Raw genomic sequence first — 20588 nt, forward strand, 5'->3', positions numbered from 1 at the left:
ATGATTCCAGGGAAAACCAGGAAAGGCAAAGCCCAAAGTCCAGCCTAGAGCTCCTGGTCATACCCATTGCTCACTTTCTGGGTAACTGTGGGAAAGACCATGAAACTTGTTTGAATCTCAGTTTTCTTATCTGTTAAATGGGCATAAGGGGAAATTGGCATCATCTGAGGCCCTATGAGCGGCTGGCTGTTTTGCTAGGTGCTTCATATAGATCATTTTCCTTCATCTTCACAGTATGTTGGGCCATCTCTATGTGACAGGTTGGAAACGGAAGGTTGGAGATGTGGAGAATGGGCCCGAGGCCACATAGCCCGGGCACCTCCTTGTTATGTTTTAATGCCCTGTGCAGCCGGAAGTGGGACAATGCTTGTTTTAACCTAGGGACTATAGTCAAGTTGAAAAATGCTTTGCAGAAGCTCTGGCAGAGGATGTGGGGATGCCAGGAAGGGAGAAGGGGCCGAGAGGGGGAGGGAATGGCAGTAGCCACCGTTTCCTCATCCGGCCCCAGGCGGCATCTGGTCTGGAAGGAGGAGGCTGAGAGCAACCGCTGGCTGGCTCCCAGCCCTCCTCTACTTCCAGACACCATCCAGGCTCATCGTTGAGCTCCGTGGGTTTCCTGGTAACACAGCCCTTTGCTTTGGTTCAGAATCTGCAAACTGGATATTCGGCCTGGCTTTCTCCCCTCCCTCCATGAGACAGGGATGCTACCGGATCTCACAGGCACGTCACCATCTGACTTTTCTACACAAACGTTTGCTGAGCGCCTGCTGTGCACCAGATACCACGTTCACCTCATCATTTCATGACATGCTCACGGTAACCCTAGGAGGGAGGTAATAATATCAGCCCCATTTTACCAATGAGCACACTGAGGCTTGGAGAAGAGAGGTAATATGTCCACAGTCACTGAATGAGGAAGGGCCTTTAAACCTGGTCTGGCTGACTTTCAAGTATGGGCCTTTAGCCACTGCGCAGCTGGGAAGGGGGAGGGGGGCGAGTCTGAGACAACACTGTCACAGTCAGTAAGGACTCCAGACTTGGGGTCTTGGTGGTGGGGAGGCTTGTAAATTAACCTTGAACTTCCATCCCAGAGATCTTAGGCCTGCAAGGGGTCCCAAGAGATCTCTTCATCCAGATCCCTGGATTTTCTGAAAGGAAGGTTTTATTATTGCCATTTTATAAGCAACCCTACTATAGCTCAGAGAGGTAAAGCAACTTGTCTGGGGTCACACAGCGTGGAGCTGAGCCATGCTGTCTTTTTATGGGCACAAGGCTGGGAATAGACAGACACTTGGCCCATTCAACTATGACATATTTTAAAGCTGGAAGAGAGCCTCTGACGCCATCAACTCCAACCTCCTTGTTTTACAGTTGGGGAAACCAAGGCCCCCAATGGTCAGGGATTTATCTAAAGACATTTGCCAAGTAGATCCTGTAAGGTATAAAAGAAAGAGCACTGTATTCTTAATCTGGGTTCAAATCCTACCTCTGCCTCTCACTAGCCACGTGACTTTGGGTAAGATTCTTAACCTCTCTGGCCTTGGCTTTCTCAACTCTAAAATGGCCATAATAATCCCCCTGGGTTTGTGTGAGATGATACACATAAGGTGCTTCTCAATGTCCTGGCATATATAGTAGGTGCTCAATAAAATATTGATATTTTGGTGATTATTATAATATTTAACCCTGGCATTCTAGGGTCAAAAGCTCTTTACCAGAATGTCCAGGAGTGACTTTCAGGGGCCTGGTAAGGTTCTCAGAGTAACAGAGAGAGAGGGAGGGGCTGCAAAGAAGGGTTGCAGAAGCAGATGAGGCCGGTCTTCTGCTTCCTTGCCCTTCTCTCCTGCAGCAGGTTGGGGCACTAAAGATGGGGACAGTTCCTTTGCTCCCTTCCACGCGTCTCAAGGTACCCAGAGGAGAAGCCATGCTCTGGGGCGGTATCAGATGCAGCCTGGCCCTCAGGGCTGAAGGTGGGCTGTGCTGGCCTGGATTTAGGGGGACAGGGGCTGGAACTATGACAACTCGCAGGGCACCCAGGAGCCACTCAAGCGTCTGGGCTCCAAGCCCACGCCATGAGCAGAGCACTGAGGGCATTGCCAGCACTGGGGAGACAGCGACCAGCGCTGGCAGCCTCCTCCGACCACATCCTGAGCGGCTCACGTAAAACCCCTGTGACTGCTGCCTTCCAGATACTCTGTGTACACAGCCTGGGGATTATTTGTGTGAGTGGACTCAAGGCTGACTTCAGGGGATTAAGCGAATGGGATGCCGGGCCTCCCAGTCCAGTGGGTTATAAGCACGGGAGAAAATCTGTTTACAGGCCACCTCCAGAGGCTGGGGCACTGTTTATGGGGGAGAGACCCAGGCTATTTCCCTGACCACTTTGGATGTAAGCTGAGTGGCCGGGAGAATTCGTAGTGTTTGTGCATTGGACCCACGGTGGGGGCCAGAGTAGCTTTTTGGCCTGGAAAGAGAGATATACGTCCAAACAAAGAGAGACATACGTCCAAACAACATACGTCCAAACAATCTTGGACGTATGTCCAAAGAGAGACATACATCCAAACAATCTTGGGGGTCTTTTGTGGCTGGAATAGCTGCTGGGTCTGAAGTAAAATAGTGGGGCTGTGTTTGCAAGGAAGAGTCCGCACTCTACCTGGGCCAGGAATCTGCTTCCGAGTCAGGATTCTCTCTGGGGCTGGGGTCCAGCCTCAGCTCAGTCCTAGGGTAGGCAGGGGCCAGACTGCTTTGGGCCTTTGGGACATTGGTAAGGAGTTAGCATTGTTCTAAGAACAAGGAGCTGCCAGGGGCTTTTAAGCAGGGAGGGCTGTGATGCGATTTGCATTTTGAAACGGTCTCTCCAGCTACTAGGTGGAAAATGAAATCATAGTGGAAATGACATGCTGGTTAGGGGTCTCTAGCCCTCACCCAGGCGGGCAGAAATGATGGACAGATTTGTGAGCTGTTTAGGAAACAGACGTGTGGGTGTTGGAGGGGGAGACACGGAGAGTCTGGATTCTGGGTCAGGGTCTCAGCGGGAAACAGATGACCCACTCAAATGGGGACTTGATGAGTGCTTAGGCAAGGGAGGACTTGGAAAGTGTGGACAGCATAAATGATGTATCCTTGTATCTTAGACCCCAGGTCTAAGATACAAGGAGACCTTCCTGCCCTTAGGCCGAGGGGTCAGGGAGGGACTGGTTACTGGGACCCAGGTTGTGTAGCTGTGACCGACTCATGGAGACCCTGCAGGGAGGGCACTGGGACAATAAACACCCGACCTGCTTTCTTCCTGTCCTGCAGCCCCTGCTGGGCCTTTGTGGATTAAGTCAACTGGAGGTCAGAGGGCAGGGAATTAATAATATTATTCCTACAGCTCAGCCTGTAGGGCACAGAGCAGGGAGCAGTGAATTTGAGGACAGCACATTGGGGAGAAGGCATGGATCATTCTAATGGGGGGGATCCAGGCAGCGGAGTGGACATTTGGCGGGGGTGGGGGGTGGGGGCAGTCTCCTGCTTCAGTGCTCCCATCAGGCACTGGAGGTTTCCTGGGGCCTCTGGGCAAGCAGGTTGCCCACATCGAAGGGCATAAGCTCCTTGCTTTTTGCCCACTGCTGCAGAGTCCTAAGCCCAAACGCAGCCCTATCCCAACCCAAAGAAAATGGGGCAGGCTGTTAGGCAGCCAGCACCTTCGATCCCCACTACAGTGACTCAGGCAGAGCTCCCGGGTGTGGGTGTGGGACCAGGGAGGAAATTTTCTCCCGACACAGAGCTAATTCTGTCCCAGCGCTGGCAGCCAGGGCTGTGGCTGGAACAGCTGCTGCTGTGTGGTTTCGAGATTCCTGAGTCTCTCAGGGCTAGGGATCCAGGGATGGTAACCCCTGAGTATCTCTTGGAGCCGGCTGTGGGGCTGGGAGGCCCCCTCTCTCTGCCCTGAAGGATGAGGGACTGGTGGATGGGACCAGCCAGGGGACTGTGGCAGAGGCCAAGGTTTCAGGACCAAAGCTGGCTGGCAGGGCCTGGGGGTGGGGGGGACACCGCCGAGGAGGGACATTTTGACCGGGAGAGTGGTGCCTGGAAGGCCCCATTACGTTTCACCTGCTGGCTGAGGCTGTGATCTTGGACAAGTAGAAATAGCCAAGGTTTGGGGGTCAGAGAGTCCTTGGTTCAAACCCTGGGCTGATGCTTAAAGGCTGTGTGAGCTGGGGTGAGTCACTTCACCTCTCTGAGTGAGGCTACATTTGCAAATCTATGCCACAAGGGGAGGGTGGAGTGGTGAGGCCTAAGGTATGTCAGGCACCAGGCCGGCTTCTAGGCTCTGGGATACATCACGTGCAAGACAGGCTAAGGCCCTCTTCTCTGAGGCTTAGGGAGGGTCAGTCCCTCTCCTGGACCTCCGTTTCCCCGGCTACAAAACAATGCCCTCTGAGGGGCCTCCCAGCTCCTGAGAGCCTGTTGGAGGCTCCGAAAGCTGGAGGAGAGGCATCCGGGGCCGCCCGGCCCAGAGTGTCAGGGTGGGCCATGGGGGAGGTGGGAGACGCGGACAGGAGCCAGGGCAAACATGGGGGGAAGAGTTTCCAGTTTCCCCGATGGGCTCCCACGCCCACGGGCCCTGATAAAGCCCCTGCACTCGGTCTGGGGCCTGCAGCCAGGAGACGGTTAGCCATAGGCTGGAGAGGCAGCAGCCGGAAGGCAGCAGGCTGGGAGACAGGGTGGCAGCCTGCGGTGTAGCCCGCTAGGCACATAGGTGAGTGATGCCGGAAGGTGAGGGGTGGCTTGGCCTCTCAGGGGGGAGGGTGGGGAGAGAGGGAGGGAACAGGGAGACAAAGAGAAGACAGGGAGACTGCACAGAGAAGTGAGAGGCAGGGTGAGACACAGAGACAGGGACACACAGAGAATACAAGACGAGACAAAGGGAGAGAGACCAAGATAGAGGCTGACAACAGAGAAGCAAGCAGGGAGAGACCAGACCCGGACAGAAAGGGAGCGAGTCCTTTGCACACTCTGGCAGAGGGGCGTGGCAACGACACGGAGAGGAAGCTGAAGGCCACATCTGCCGCCCAGATGGCTCTCAGCCCTGCTGTCCCCTGAGTCCAGGGGACATAGGCCAGCAGGTGGCAGCTGGAGGAGGTGGGGCCCTGGATTCCTAAGGACCCATGTTCAAATCCCTGCACTGCCACTAACCAGGTGTGTGACTGCAGGCAGATGACCCTTCTCCCACTGAAGCCTGGCCTCAGACATCCCCTCAGTAAATCAGGACTGATGACAGTGACCCTGCAGGGTTAGGGGGAGGTCCAGGTGGGAAGAGCCGTGCTCACGGCACCCTGGCCTCCTCTCCAGGGCCAGGGGCCAGCGGGCTGCACACATCCTTGAAGAATGGATGAATGAATGAGCCCCCCTCCAAAGGGCTTTTCCTGCAGCACCTGGGATGTGACATGTTCCCCTTAGGGCCATTACCTAAAGGCAGGGGGGCTTGGGGGAAACCCAGGGGAGCCTCGTCTTGCCCCACCTGGAAAATGCACACCCTGACCTCCTGGGGACTCTTGGGAGGTTCCACTGGGGCAATGACTAGAAGATTCTGGAATGTCCCGAGGAGGGAAGGCAGTGGACAAGGAAGGAGAGTGGGTCTGGCAGTTCATCAGGCTCTGAGCTTCCTCCTGTCTGGAATGACAACTTGGCCTATCTTGCTTACCTGAGCTATCTGTGTGACCTTGGGCACTTAACCTCTCTGGCACAATTTCCTCTTCTGTAATCGTGCTTAGAACCATGCCTGGAATTTGGTGAGGGCTCTATACATGTTTGCTTAATAAAAACTAAGCAAAGAACATCTGCCTGAGGTTTCTGCTCTCTGTGGTGGGAGGAACCAGATGTGGCCTTGAGCTCTCCCACCCCTCCCCCAGCAAAGGTCTGTCTGCCCTGGCCAGGTGGGCAGGGCAGGACCATCTGTGCAGTGTCTTCTGCCTGGTCCATCTGGTCTCCGGCAGGAGGAATCGGGCCTTGGCCACCGCACAGTCACCTCTGACTGGGTTGATGCTGTTCCTTTTGTGGGCTCGTCCAAGTTCATTCCCAGCCTGATGGAGGAGGCTGGCAGGGCGGGGCTCTCAAGGCCCCGGGCAGGGACAAGGCTGCTTGTTTGGTCCTTCCCCTGCCCAATGTGGCTTTATGAGGGATTCAGTGACCCAGGCATGGGCTGGTCACTACCCAAGCCTGAACCCCGGGCAGGAATTTGGGGTGTGTGTTTGTTGGCTTTGGGTTTTTCTGGACCTCAGGAGGGGAGGGAAGGCTGACATAATGACACCCCTCCACCCATCCCCATCGGCCTCAGAGGCCTCCGAAGCCCCCGCCCTTGTCTTATTTTCATTAGTCTCTGCATTCATTTCCTTTTTCCCCTTTTCCTTCTCCCTCTCCCTCCCACCCCCGCTCCCAAGGAGCCATCCTAATCTGTTCAGTGTGTATCTCGTTATTTGGCCCTGTTCTTGCAAAACGTGTGTTACTGTGTTGCTGCTTTTGGATGCTTGTTTTCAGTGTACTTATGTGCGATTTGGGTAGGTGGTTTTAAATTGCTGAGTTCTTTTGCTGTGTGTACATTTGCTAATCTGTTGCTTCTAACAGCTGCGTAGCTTTTTGCCTCTCCCACACCGGACGTAAGCAGCTTCCAGCTTCCAGCCGTCAGCAGATGCCCCTGCGCTTCCCGAGACCCCTGGATCTTTGACTGTTTGGGGGCACACAGCCTCCCGGTAGGCTCTCGCTACTGACAGCCCGCACCTGTGGCTCTTTGTCTGAGGACTGCCCTCAGGTGCTGGGAGGGCCTGGGACTGCGCCCCTCCTAGGACGGGATGGAGGGATATAAATAGCCTCCTGGAATTCAACCTCCATTGTTCCCTGGCCCGGCATGAACCAAGCCACCTTCCCGGGGATTTTGCCTGGCATTGCCTCCTTGTCGGACCTCCTCCCTTTCCTAATCCTTAATAATCACCTTTGCAGGAAGGCTCATGTGAGGTTTGCTTCTGGAGAACCAAAGCTAAGGCATGCCCCTCCAAACACCGCACATGGGCTGGGGGGCACACAGGGGTTCACGGCTACCTGCAGCAAGGCATGAAGCCTGTGCCAACCCCAGGGGATCTCCATCCCAGCTTTCTAGAACCTTTCCACAGTTCTCATTCGCATGTCTTTGATGATCAGTTTGTCTAATACCTCAGTTTGGAGGTTTCCCTCCTGTAAATTACCTGTTTATATCATTAGCCCATTTTTCTGCTGGGGTTGCTGTCTTTTCGGATTTGCAGGAAGGCATTCCCTGTACATTACAGATGGCAATCCCAGTACAGAGGGAGCGATCTGGAGGAACAGCAAATAACAATGTTAAGTTCTAACAATAATGACAACTATGTAGGTGTTGTGGGCTGAATTGTATCCCCTCCCCCAAATTTATATGCTGACGTCCTAAATCCCTGTACTTTGGGAATGTGACTGTATTTGGAGACAGGGTTTTTAAGTGGTGATTAGGGAAAAGTGAGGTCATTAGAGTGGGCCCTAACCCAATCTGCCTGATGTCCTTATATGAAGAGGTGATTAGGACACGCACAGCACACAGGGAAGACCATGTGAGGACACAGCAATATCCTGAGGACCCACTTGGTGCCCACATTCTGCTCTGACCTGAGATATGGAGCCTGAATAAGACCCAGTCCTCCCCCTCAGGTAGCTTGCAATCTAGTCAGATGGGTGAAGCCAGTAATAATCATATAAATACTGCATGCCCCGCAGTGGGGAGCAGGGTGCCGGCGGAGCCAGAACGGAGGGTGTATTAGTGTCCTAGGGCTGCTGTAACAAATTACTGCACACCGGGTGGCTTAAAACGGTAGAAATGTATATTCTCTTGTGGTTCTGGAGGCCAGAAGTCTGAAAACAAGCCATCGCAGGCTGTGCTGCTCCCTCTGAAGGCTCTAGGGGAGGACCCTTCCTTGTGTCTTCCAGCTTCTGGGGCTCTGGGTGTTCCTTGGCTCGTGGCTGCATCCCTCCAGGCCCCACCTCCCTCTTCACATGGCCTTCTCTGTTTCTGTGTCAAACCTCCTTCTGTCATTTCCTCTTATAGGGACACTTGTCATTGGATTTAGAGTCCACCTTAATCCAAGATGATCTCATCTTGAGATCCTTATGTTAATTACATCTGCAAAGACCCATTTTTCCAAATAAGGTCACATTTGCAGGTTCTGGTGGACGTATCTTTTTTTTTTTTTTTTGAGGGAGGACATTTAACCCACTGCAGAGGGTGGAGGGAGGGCTGCCAAGGGAAAAACGGCTGGAGAGGAGCCTGGTTTTCAGAGATGAGTTTGAATTTGTAGAGGAAATTTAAAAGGGAATAGAAACTCTTACTCTCTGAAAAAAAGAGTGATTTTGATTTTTGGCAGATGCCACGTAGCAAATGTGTTGCTTCACTTCGGGAAGCTTTGTCTCTCCACAAAGTGGAGCTCTCAGACCTCCCAGGGCCTTGACTCACACTGGGTCTTTCTCCATCATCCTCACCAAGCGTGGGACAAGCTGAAGGGCCTTAATGCGTGCTCCCGGCAGTCCTGAGAAGTAAGCAGGGCAGGGGTTATTAGCATTCCCATTTTGCAGATGGCACAACCGAGGCTCAGAGATGGGGAAGCAACTTGCTCTGGTGTCATAGTGGGTCTCCTGCCTCCCCTACCACCTCCTCCCTGGCATCCCCTTCTGGGGACCTATGGGAACTGTCCCAAAGAAGACTGCCAAGACGGGCTCGGGGAGTCTGTCTCAGGAGACTCAGAGCAGACCAGCTCTATGCCCCGGTTCCAAATGGGTGTAAGTTTGGGATCACAGGAAGAATCTGGGAGCCGAGCCAGGACAGCTCATCTGTCCCCTGGGCTCCCTGGGGAGCCGAGGGCAGAAAGAAGGACAGTCTGGCTACAGGCTCACTTGCCTTCCTGGGCTGTGATGGACAATGTCAGCTTTGGCAAAGGATTCCCATCTGTGCCCCAGACCTCAGCCAGATTGTCCTGAAAACTGGGGAACATGGGTTCCTTGAGGGGCTAAAAAAAGGGAGCAAAGAGGAGGTTTCCCAGGAGGGTGGAGCTGGGGACCCTGGGGCATCAGCAAGGGTATGAACAGACATGGAAAGATGTGCTCCACTTCCTGGAAAGCAAGATGGTTAAGAGCAGGGCGCAGAGTCACAGCAACCTGGGTGTGAACTGGCTGCTAGCTGACTGTGTGCCTTAGCCTTACTTCCTTACCTTTACATTGGGAGTAATAGCAGTACTACTGCTGGGGTTTGTTAGGGATGTGTGAGTGAATGTCATTAAAAAGCTTGGTACAGTGTTTGGGCTAGAGTGTGCCCCGATTTATCTATCACAAGGAACTAACCAACATAAAGTATAGCTAGATGTAGACATCAGAGCCAACCAATGCAGAAATTGCAGACCAGCAGGATGAATGGGCTTGCTGCCTCTGACCTGCAGATGTGACTCTGAGCTTCCTTATGGCCACATCAAAAAGGGAAACGTGATCCTTTGTAGAATTTTGTTTATTAAGGTTGAGGAAGCAGCCTAGTTCCTCAGAGGAAATAATGTTTTCCCTTACCTTGAATTCTCCAGGGCATTTCTCACTGGGCAGGGAACTTCATAAAGGGCATCTTGAGAGAGGCAGTGGGTAGCATCATTGTCCAGGACTAATACAGCATCACAGATGTGATTTCCCTGTGGTAGCTGCTTGTAGGGACCTTGAAGGCAAGGCAAAGGGAAACCGGGGAAGGCAGCTCCATGGGAGGATCAAGAATGTGATGAAGGTCTGGGATCTCAGGGTTCAAAGCTAAGGCTTAGAGAGCTCAGAGAGGTGGGATTGGGACTCCTAATCTCTCAGGGAAGCAGGGGGAACCCAAGAGACTTTTCACTTGGGATCCTTGGAAGTCAGGCTCTGGAGTCAGATTTCCCAGCTGTGTGGCTTCGGGCAAGTTGCTTCACCTCTCTGAACCTCAGTTTTCTTACCTGCAAGCTAATGTATCCTTGTAAGGCTATTGCAGAGCACAATAGCATATAGGGAGTGCTCAAGTAAATGTTAGCCATACACATATTATGTATGCAATGTTAGTATACACATAATGTATACTAACATTATGTATACAATGTTAGTATACACATATTATGTATGTATACTTATACTTATACCCTTTTTAAAAATTTTTTTTGCGGTTCGCGGGCCTCTTACCGTTGTGGCCTCTCCCATTGCGGAACACAGGCTCCGGACGCGCAGGCTCAGCAGCCATAGCTCACGGGCCTAGCTGCTCCGCGGCATGTGGGATCTTCCCGGACCCGGCACGAACCCGTGTACCCTGCATCGGCAGGCGGACTCTCAACCACTGCGCCACCAGGGAAGCCCTACTTATACCCTTTTTTCCTAAGCTTCCTAGTTACAGAGGGTTTAAGGAATCTGAACAATGAGAATCTTACAGCTCTTTACAATTGGCAAAGGAGTCATTGTCATTTCTTATGACCCTGCCAACAGCAATGAGGGAAGGGTTCTTACCCCACTGGAGAGATGAGGAGACTGGAGCTTAGAGAAGCAAATTCTCGCCTGTATCGCCCTTGACCTGCCCTTGAACCCAGAGCTGGGGAGACAAGTGGGCAAGGTGCACAGGTCCTCTGGCCTTCCTGGCCCCTCCCACCATTTTAGAATGGCAAAGGCCATTTTAGAAGGGAGTTAAGAGTAGAAGACTGAGGGGGAAAAATGATGATAATAATAACAACAGTAACAATGACAGTAAAAACACAGTGCTTACCCCATAAGAGACCCTTTTCTCAGTACTTTGCATGTGACATTTAATCCTCTCAACCATTTGAACTATTACGATCATACCCATTTTATAGATAAGACAACTGAGGCACAGAGAAGACACCTGAGTGGCTCAAGGTCACAGGCAGTTCATGAAGGAGGAGGATTTGGACTCTGGTAGCTAGGCTGGGCCCCAGGGTCTGTGTCCTTGACTGCTCTGCTGTACTGCCCAGGCAGTACAGGAGGCAGTACAGGATGGGAGGGATGTACGTCGGGATAGAGCAGAGGTCGAGGCTGAGGGCAAACCTGTGACTGGCGCCCCCCTGCAGGGAGATCCCAGGGGCTCAGGCAGGGGGGAGTGGAGGGGAAGGGCACACAACTATGGGGGACACTGACATTCCTGGGGGGATGAGGGGTGAGGAGTAGTTGGACAGACATGCTGGGGGATGTCAGCACCACCCTGTGCAGGCCCAGCCTGGCCTCCACCCTGCTCAAAGATGAAAAGACCTGTGACCTCTGACCCCGAGCTGCTTCCAGCCCAGCGGGAGAGCCAGACATGACGTCGCATTTCTGCAGCTGCTTCAGTGCCAATTGCTGGGTCCTGAGACCCTGCTACTCTCCGCCCTCCTCTGGGGGCTCAGACACCGCCCCCCGCCCGCTAATGAGGGGGGATGCGGGGGCGGGGGAGACAGCCTGGCATGCTCTCCCTCCTCCCTCCTTCCCGTCTTAACTCACGAGTGTCCTTTAAAACTCAGCCCATAGCCCACCTGCCACAGGAAGCCTCCGATGCCCAGGTTAGGGGATGCCCTTCCGCGGGACTCCCTGGGGGCAGCCTGGCCTTGCTCAGGACACAGCACTACCTCTGTCTTGTCCCTGTGGGAAGGCACCCTGGGAAGCCACGGCCTCGTCCTTGGATCCTGCACAGCCCAGAACAGGGAACGTGGACATGCTCATTCCTTCCTCGAGGACACACTCGGTGGCTGTCATGAGATCATGATTTTGCAGCGTGGAGTGGCGGGCAAGATCCCACATTCTGCAGACCTGGTTCAAATCCAGGCTCTCCCACCCCCTCCCCAAGAAGACCCTTGGGTAAGGGTCTTCATCTCCTTCAGCCTCGCTGTGGCCCCTCCTGGGTCAAAGTGAGACCAGCTGAATCACATGCTCAGCACATACGTTATTATCGTGAACACCTGTCACGTTTCCCCCAGCTGTGGGAGTCAGGGGAGGGGGCAGCTGCTGCCTCCCCATCTTCTCTCCGCATCCCACAGGAAGTCCTTGGGGACCCCTGGTTGGACACCTCTGGAATCTTCTCCCAGGCTGCAGAGTGGGATGACGCCCACTCCTTTGAGCCCAGAGTCCTCAATGGAAATTTCCAAGTGGCTTTTATTTAATAAAAAGCACAAGATGACTTTTATGCAATAAAATACAACCTCAAGCCCATCAAGCAGCAATGATGAATTTATATGGAGAAGGGTTGGACTTATTTATAATGAAGTGTCGATTGCCAGTCTCGCCAGGCTGAAACATCTGGTTTAGAGCCCATTTGTCGGATGGGGAAAACATGGGTGGTGGAAAGTGCATGGGCTCTGGGTTGTCAGCACCCTGGGTTCGAATTCCAGCTCAGAATTCAGCTGTTTACCCTTGGGTTGCAACGTAATCACTAATATTTATCGAGCGTGCCAGCACGGAGCCAAATGCTCCAAATTCCTGATTGCCTGTAATTCTTACATCCTTTCTGTGAAGTAGTGAGTATTCCCATTTTACTGATGAGGAAACTGAGGCTCAGAGAGGAGAAATCATGTGTCCAAAGCCACAGAGCTGGCAGGTGGCCAAGGCTGGGTGTGAACGATGCATGAGACCACCTCCTCCAAGACCTCCCAAGCTTGCGAACTCTCCAATCTTTGTTTCTTCTTCCATAAATTGGGAAAATACCCAACAAGGTTGTTATGGGGATTGTATGAAGTACCAGTTCAGCTGTCTGGCATACAGTAGATGCTCAGGGAATGTATTTGTGTCTGTCTCATTGGACCGTTGTGACACCAGGGCCCAATTCTTGGTACCAGAGGGCCCAGAGGATGCCCAGTGAGAAGGATGCTTCTCTCTAGCCTCAGTTTCCGCAGCTCCAAACCAAGAGTAGTATCACCTACCTGGAAGAACCTCTGGGAGGATTTAATGTGATGAGGGAATTATAGTTCTTGGCACATAGTAGGTGCTCTGGGCAGTTCCCCTTCTTGTCTCCTATGTCCCCAACACTGCCTGAAATGGTGTTTTCTGGGTCCTGCCCTGGCAGTGGATTTGTATCGAGCCATCCATACTCTCTCCCCTGCACCTTCCCCTGCACCCACCCCTGAATCGGGTTCTCATCTCTGGATGTGCTGGGATGGGGGGGTCGGTGGAGATGGGGGTTGGGATGAAGGGTTCAGCTGTTGATCTGGGTTCAGGGGTTCCCAGCTGGGTAACCTTGGGCACATCACTTAGCTTCTCTGAGTCTCTGCTTCCTCCTCTGGAAAGTGGGAGTAACAGCGATACATTCAACCTCTGGCTCTGGGTCCACCCAAACCTCTGGTTCTGAGATCCAGAGCCAACTGCTGTTCCTCATTCTTCCCTGCAGGTGTTTCCAGCTGTGTTTGGGGACTGATTGGCCAAGGACCCACATTGGAGAGCTTTGGGCATCGTAACAGTGAACGGTAAGGGACACGGGATCTGAACTCATCTCTCCAAAGGGCATCAGTGGGGGACGAGGATGAGGTGGGTGCACTGTCAGTGCAGCTGTCCCTGGGTTTTGGAAGTATGGTCGGAACCAAATATGGTCGGAACCAAATATGGTCAGAACAGCACTACGCACCTCTCCTTTATTGCGCTTAGCATTGTTGCGATTTTTCCATGAGTTGAGGAGTTTTTCTGATGAATATTTGTCTCCCACTAGACTGTAAGGGAAAGGGGAGGGTCCCAGAGAGGCAGCAAAACCATGGTGGTCCAGAGGGACCATAGACTCTGAAGCTGGGGCCTGACTCCTGGCTCTGCCTCTTCCCAGCTGTATGACTTTGGGCACGTGACTTAAACTCTCTGTGCCTCAGTTTTCTCATCTGTAAAATGGGGTTTGTAACAACCTCATTGAGTTATTCTGAGGATGAAAAGAGTTTACATACCTCAACCCTTTAGAATAGTACCCGATATATAGGAGGTGCCTGAGAGGTGTTAGTCAAGTAAATAAAGTAGCAAAGCCACCCAGTTGGCCTCGCTCACAGCCCGGGAGGACACTGTCAGTCACGCTGGCAGTGGTCCACCCCTTAAAGCCAGTTCTCATCAAAGTTCCCCTAATGACCCCTGCCTCCACTTGCAGAGAATGGAGGATGAGGATAACAACACCTCCCTCACCTATGAGTATGTGTACTCTGATGATTTCGACCCCATCGTGGTTTTCGAGGAGTTATCTCCCCTGGAAGGCAGGGTGGTCAGGATCTTCCTGGTGGTCGTCTACAGCATCATCTGTTTCCTCGGGATCCTGGGCAATGGCTTGGTGATCATCATTGCCACCTGCAAGATGAAGAAGACGGTGAACACCGTCTGGTTCCTCAATCTGGCCGTTGCAGATTTCCTGTTCAATGTCTTCCTCCCAATCCACATCACTTATGCCGCCATGGACTACCACTGGGTGTTCGGGACAGCCATGTGCAAGGTCAGCAGCTTCCTGCTCATGCACAACATGTACACCAGCGTCTTCCTGCTCACGGTCATCAGCTCCGACCGCTGCATCTCCGTGCTCCTCCCCGTCTGGTCCCAGAACCACCGCAGCGTCCGGCTGGCTTACATGGCCTGCGTGGTCATCTGGGTCCTGGCTTTCTTCTTGAGTTCCCCATCCCTCGTCTTCCGGGACACAGCCCATCTGCACGGGAAAATATCCTGCTTTAACAACTTCAGCCTGTCTGCCACCAGCTCTTCCTCATGGCCCACTCATCCCCAAATGGACCCTGTGGGCTTTGGCCGGCACATGGCGGTGACCGTCACCCGCTTCCTCTGTGGCTTCCTGATCCCGGTGCTCATCATCACCGCCTGCTACTTCACCATTGTCTGCAAGCTGCGGCGCAACCGCCTGGCCAAGACCAAGAAGCCCTTCAAGATCATCGTGACCATCATTATCACCTTCTTCCTCTGCTGGTGCCCCTACCACACGCTGTACCTTCTGGAGCTCCATCACAGCACCATGCCTGGCTCCGTCTTCAGCCTGGGTGTGCCCCTGGCCACTGCCATCGCCATTGCCAACAGCTGCATGAATCCCATTCTGTACGTCTTCGTGGGTCAGGACTTCAAGAAGTTCAAGGTGGCCCTCTTCTCCCGTCTGGTCAATGCTCTGAGTGAGGACACAGGCCACTCCTCCTATCCCAGCCACAGAAGTTTCACCAAGATGTCATCCATGAACGAGAGGGAGACCAGCATGCTCTGAGCCTCGCCTGGAACACACCCCCGTGGATACTCCCAACCTTGGAGGCTCAAAGCTACGCCTTCTCGAGACCACGGCAAGAACACCTTGGGCACCCACAGATGCCCGCTGTATTTTGCATGGGGCTGAACTGTGTTTGGAACTGGGAATCCAGGGCTCAGGACTCCTTTCTTCCAGGGGCACAGAGGACAGAGCATGCTACAGTGCTCAGCCTTGGAGCAGCATCCCATGCATCCTGGGAGACCAGCCTTGACTGATGCAAAGCAAAAAAGGGAGAATTCTCAAAAGCACTGCCATGAACTGGGATGGGCATAAGACAGAGGGGTCAGTTACCTACCTGAGTGTTTCTCAGGAATGACACAAACGCTTTTCAAGGTCCATTCCTGGTGTGAGCAGAGGAGGTCAGAGCAAAGCCAGTGTGATGTAGGTCACACCTCGCTCATATCCCTCTGTCAATAGCTGGCCAGAAATCCTGCCACTCAAGCCATTCCTCTGGGTTAGGGTGTGTGGAAATGCACACACCTTCTCCAGGTTCCCTGGGAAGAGAAGGTGACATATGAGCACAGGAACTCCCGGGACCATGCATTTGACTTTCAGATCAGCTGAAAAGACAGACAACAGGTCCTGAGGAGCCATGGGGCTCTTTGTGAGGGCAAGAGAAGCAGGGTTATGATGAGGACTCGGGGGTTTGGGGGAAGGAATGAAGAAAGAAAAGACCTTTCAAAGGGGGCGTGACATGAATCAACTCACCCTCGAACCTCCCAGGGTGATGGTGCTTTGGGCCGTAGCTATTTTGGGGGTGGGGGTGATGCCAGCCCCTTGCCCCAAGCCCTGTTCTCACTTTGCATTTGTTACCCTGGGCTGGTTCGAGGTGGGCAGCTTCACCAGCAGCCTCCACCCCACCACAGGGACTCCTCCCTCTTCCCTGATCCACTGGTTCTGGTTGGAGATACTCAGAAGAAAACACTCCAGGGCAGGAGGCAGATGGGAGGATGGTGGGGGACATATACTCCTTCCCAACTTCCTCAAAGCCTGGCTGGAGGCTAGTTCAAAATCAGCTGCAGGAAGCAACCTGGGAGCACCTCACGGGCTGAAGCTGAGTCCGAGGGCTCAGTCCCCGAGCTCGAAGCAGAATCTGGAGCCTGGCTCGCTGGACTGTGCTCCTGAGATGCAGGGCCGAGGGGGGCCCACAGCCTAGAGCCCCTCCTATGTGCAGTCACATTGTCTTTTCTGGGGCCCACACCTCCCTGTGCTGCAGTGTCATTGTCCCATTTACAAACGACACAGCTGAGGCTCAGAGAAGGGAAGTTACACACCCAACGTCACACAGCTAGCCAGGGGCACAGTTACCCGTCTGAACCCAGCTCCGTCTAGTCCCAGAAACTCTGTTCTTTTACGGAGAATGTACCTATTGAGAATATTCTAGACTATCTTGGTAACCTACATTTATTTAGCACTTCTATGTTAAGCACTTTACATGTGTATCTCATGTATCCCTCACAGCAGCCCTGAGTTAAGTACAATTATCACTTCCCTTTTATGGATGAGGCATCTGGGGCTCAGAGTTTAAGTAACTTGCCCAAGGGCACCCAGCAGGTCTCTGTTAGAGTCTGGCTAGGTTTGAACCTAGGTCTGTCTGGCTCAGATGGGTCCGCAGAGGCTTGGGGTTTTGACCATAAATATATATGCATCGCTCAGCAGATTAATGTAAACATCGTAAGGGCTCTAAAGGCAGCTTTGCAAATAGTTTTCAAAAACGATCCAATGTGGCAAAGAAAATGTACTTGGCTCCCAGCTCCCTTGGCATCCATTCACAGCCACCCACCCTGGCTCCCACCTCCTGTGTCCCCACCAGCTCTCCGGGGGAGGGCAGTGGGGAGAGAGGCCTGGCGGGAGGGCCCTTTGGCCTCCAAGTGTCCATATTCTGCTCTCTTCCAAGTTTCTTTGTTGCGAAGCCACTTCAACAAGATACAGCGAACAGATGTAACATCAACACAGCGCAACACAGCGCTGGCGGCAAGTTCCCGAGGCCGTGGGCTGTTTGGAATCACACCTCATTAAGAGACAAACTGTTCCTTCCCTTGTTGGGTCATTGTGTTTGTGAGGCAGCTCTGAATTGACCCCACTGGGGCCTCCGATTGTTTTGAGCAATCTGAACTTTGCTTGAGCTAAGGGAGCTTTAAATATTGCCCAGCGCCCCCTGTCACCCCCCTTTCCAACTTCACAGGGGAAGCATCCAGGGCGCAAGATGGAGTGGGACACGTTCCAGGCCCCAGAGACAGTCACCAGCCACTCGGGGAGGACCGTGCTGTTTCTTGGGGCTCAGTTTCTTGTTCCTTCCAGGCTGCCTGCAGGTCAGGCCAGGCTGGGGAAGCCAGGAAATCATTTTGTCATTGGAAAAGCTGATGAACAGGAGCAAAATGAAAACCAGCTGTTTTCCTCCTCGGAGCCAGGGCTCGCTCTTTCTGGCTGCCCCACCAAGTCTTCCTGTTCCGATTGTAGTTCCGCATCAAATGCTTAAATGCAACCATAACACCCTTTTCAACCTTGTCCCTACAGCTTCTGACGACCCCACAGGTCACACATACAAAGGCCCTGCAGTTCACAAAGTGTGTTCACTTGAATTACTCCACAGGCATCCAACACGCTTTGTGCCCGAGAGCCCTCCCTCCAGGTCCAGGACCCGCCAGTGGAGCCTCAGTGCTGCTTCCTGGGTTTGGTGGGTGGGTGGAGGGGGCACGGGGCTGTGGGCAGAGGGACAAGCAGAGAAGATGCTGTCTGAGGGTGGGGGAGAGGGAGGGAGGAGGGAAGCACAAAGGAAACAGAGAACGACAATGAAGAAAAGAGATCTGGCATTTATCAAGCATCTACCGTGTGTCGGGCACAAAATCTCATCAAACCCTCAGAAACGGTCCTGTGAGAAGAGGACCATCAGACCCGCCTTGGGGGGTGCAGAAAGGGAGGGTCAGATTGTGGACCTCACTTGTTCAGGGTCACACAGTAGTAAACGGAACTGGGTCTGCTGCCTGAATCTCCAGGTTCTTCAGCCCTTGGGAGGATGGAGAGGGAGGGGGGAGGGGGAGGGGAAGGGAGCGAAGAAGAAGAAGAAGAAGAAGAAGAAGAAGAAGAAGAAGGAGCAAGACAAGAGGGAGGGGCTCAGAAGGGGGGACCAACCCAGGCGCTGGCTGAGGGAGGAGTTTGCCTTAAGCCCTGAAGCTTGGAGCGCTTAGGGGCCAGGATGGGTGGGAGAAGAGAGAATCCAATCATGAGAGCCACAGGGCCATTCAAACTCAAACCACCCAGGTCTTTCCCATTTTACAGATGAGGGAACTGAGGTCGCAAGAGCTGCCCTTCGAGAAATCTGCAAAATTAGGTGGTGCTGGCTTGGATGGAGTGGTCACTGATTCCCCAACTCCTGCCTCTGGCCTCCCTCTCCCGTTCCTCCCTGACACGCTGTGATGCTCTGGCTTTGGAAAATTGCTACTGGGGCTGGTATCCAAGACCAGGGGAACCAGGAAGCTGCTTGTCAGACCTTGAGGTAGGGGGCTTGCTTGCTTCCCCTCTTTGAGGACAACATTTCTCTTAAATAAAGAAACTGAAGCAAGCGTGGGGCTCCATGCTGGGGGGTCCTGACCCTTGCCTTCCGCGCCCAACTTGTGGAATACCAGCTGAGGCTCAGAGAGGTGAAATGTCCTGTCCAAAGTCACACTGCTATGTTGTGAGACAGCAGGAGAAGCCCTGAAATTCCCGAGCTCCCATTCCCCAAATTTTGAACTTCAAGAAATCCACATCTCGAAAAATATTCCCTCCACTCGTGTAATTTTCCTAGAAACCAAGTATATGAGACAGGTAGTGACTTACCCAAGACAAAATAGCAAGCCATGGCAGAGAAGGGACTGAACCCAGGACTCCTTACTCTTAAGTCCAGGCATCGGGCCACCCAAGGACAGATGCTGCCATTTACACATTCATCTAGCCATCCTTTCACACACCCATCCATTTCCATAACCGTCTGTTTATAAATCCACCCATTCATCCACTCCACAAGCATCTATTTTATACGTCCTCTCCGCCAGGCCCTGTGGGCACTGGGAATGCGGGGATGATCAGTACATACACCATCTCTGTCCTCCTGAGCACATTCATTGGTCAGTGGTGACAGCCAATTAAAAAAAAGCATACCCCAAATGGAAAACAACCATAGTAAATGCTACCCACATATTATAGAGAGATGTGACCCTGTCCAAAGGCCAAGGAAATTTCCTGGGGGAAGAGACACCTGAGATGTGAAGGATGGGTAGGCACTGGTTCAGTGGGTAGGTGCTGGAGAGGGTGTTTCAGGTGGAGGAAACAGCATGGGCAATGGCATTGATGCGGGAGGGAGCAGAATGGCTCTGAGCCACTGAAAGGGGGTGGAGGCTGCAGCAGGGCGAGTAGAATGAATAGGGACCAGACAGGATGGAGAGGAGACAGGGCCAGACGGTGGGATGGGGGTGAAGGGGAAGCCACGTTTAAGGGAGTCATGTGCTCAGACCTGCCTATTAAAAGGATGCCCGATGCCCAGGGCTGCTCTGGGAGACAAGCTAGAGAGGGGTGAGAGGGGAAGCGGGAGGCTGCTGCGGCATCCAGGTGAATGCCCTGGTGCCTGGACTTTGGGAGCCAAGGTGGAGCTTGAGAGAAGTGGGCTATTCCAAAGATAGTTAAAAGCTACCCAAGCTTTCTCCAGGGACCGGTTAGTGGGAAACCAACCCAGGGCTCGTTTCAGCTGCACAGAGACCTCGGTGCATTGCTTTATTGACGGAAATTAATTGTAAATATTATTCAGATGTACCTCCCAATGCACACTTATATTTCTCAGGGGAGCCCTCTGAGCAGTTAATAAAGCCCTATAAATAATACATATATTAACCTAAGAGGAATAGAAGCATATTAATGCAGCAGTTGTGGGTGGTGGCTAAGGGGAATTTAAGCAGACGACACTCCAAGTGCTTGAACTTGGGGTTTAACCTTGGAGGTCACCGAGTTCTGCCCTGGGGGATCCTCCAGACACCCTCCAGGCACTTTCCTGTCATTAACTCATTGAATCCTTACAGCGATCTTTGTGGTAAGGACCATTACTATCTGCATGTACAGATGAGGAAACTGAGGTCCAGAGAGGTGAAGTGACTTGCCCAGTGTCACACAGCTAGTAAGTGGTAGAGCTAGAATTCAAACCCCAGTCTCTTTGGACCCTAAAGCAACTTGCAAACATAAACTGTCCTCTGAAGAGACTCCTCCCTGGACAACGATGGCAAGCATGTGCTCTCTCTCCAGTGTCAGCTTTTGAGGCGGTGAGAGTGGGGGAATCTGAGAGACTGGTTTTTCG

The 20588-nt window shown here is 52.9% G+C and overlaps 1 protein-coding gene across 1 annotated transcript in view; it reads left to right on the top strand.

The window, feature by feature from the left end:
* CMKLR1 (chemerin chemokine-like receptor 1) overlaps nt 1–15226 on the top strand; it is a gene marked incomplete at its 3' end in the record, with an annotated part of 37701 nt that extends 22475 nt beyond the window's left edge. Inside the window, exon 2 of the mRNA XM_079718079.1 lies at nt 14126–15226. Within this exon, the coding sequence (XP_079574205.1) occupies nt 14129–15226 (1098 nt within the window). The 5' untranslated portion in view covers nt 14126–14128. The remainder of the gene's footprint in view (nt 1–14125) is intronic.
* Between the last annotated feature and the right edge of the window lie 5362 nt (nt 15227–20588).

This window comes from Hyperoodon ampullatus (assembly GCF_949752795.1).
Source record: "Hyperoodon ampullatus genome assembly, chromosome: 13".
NCBI lineage: Eukaryota > Metazoa > Chordata > Mammalia > Artiodactyla > Ziphiidae > Hyperoodon > Hyperoodon ampullatus.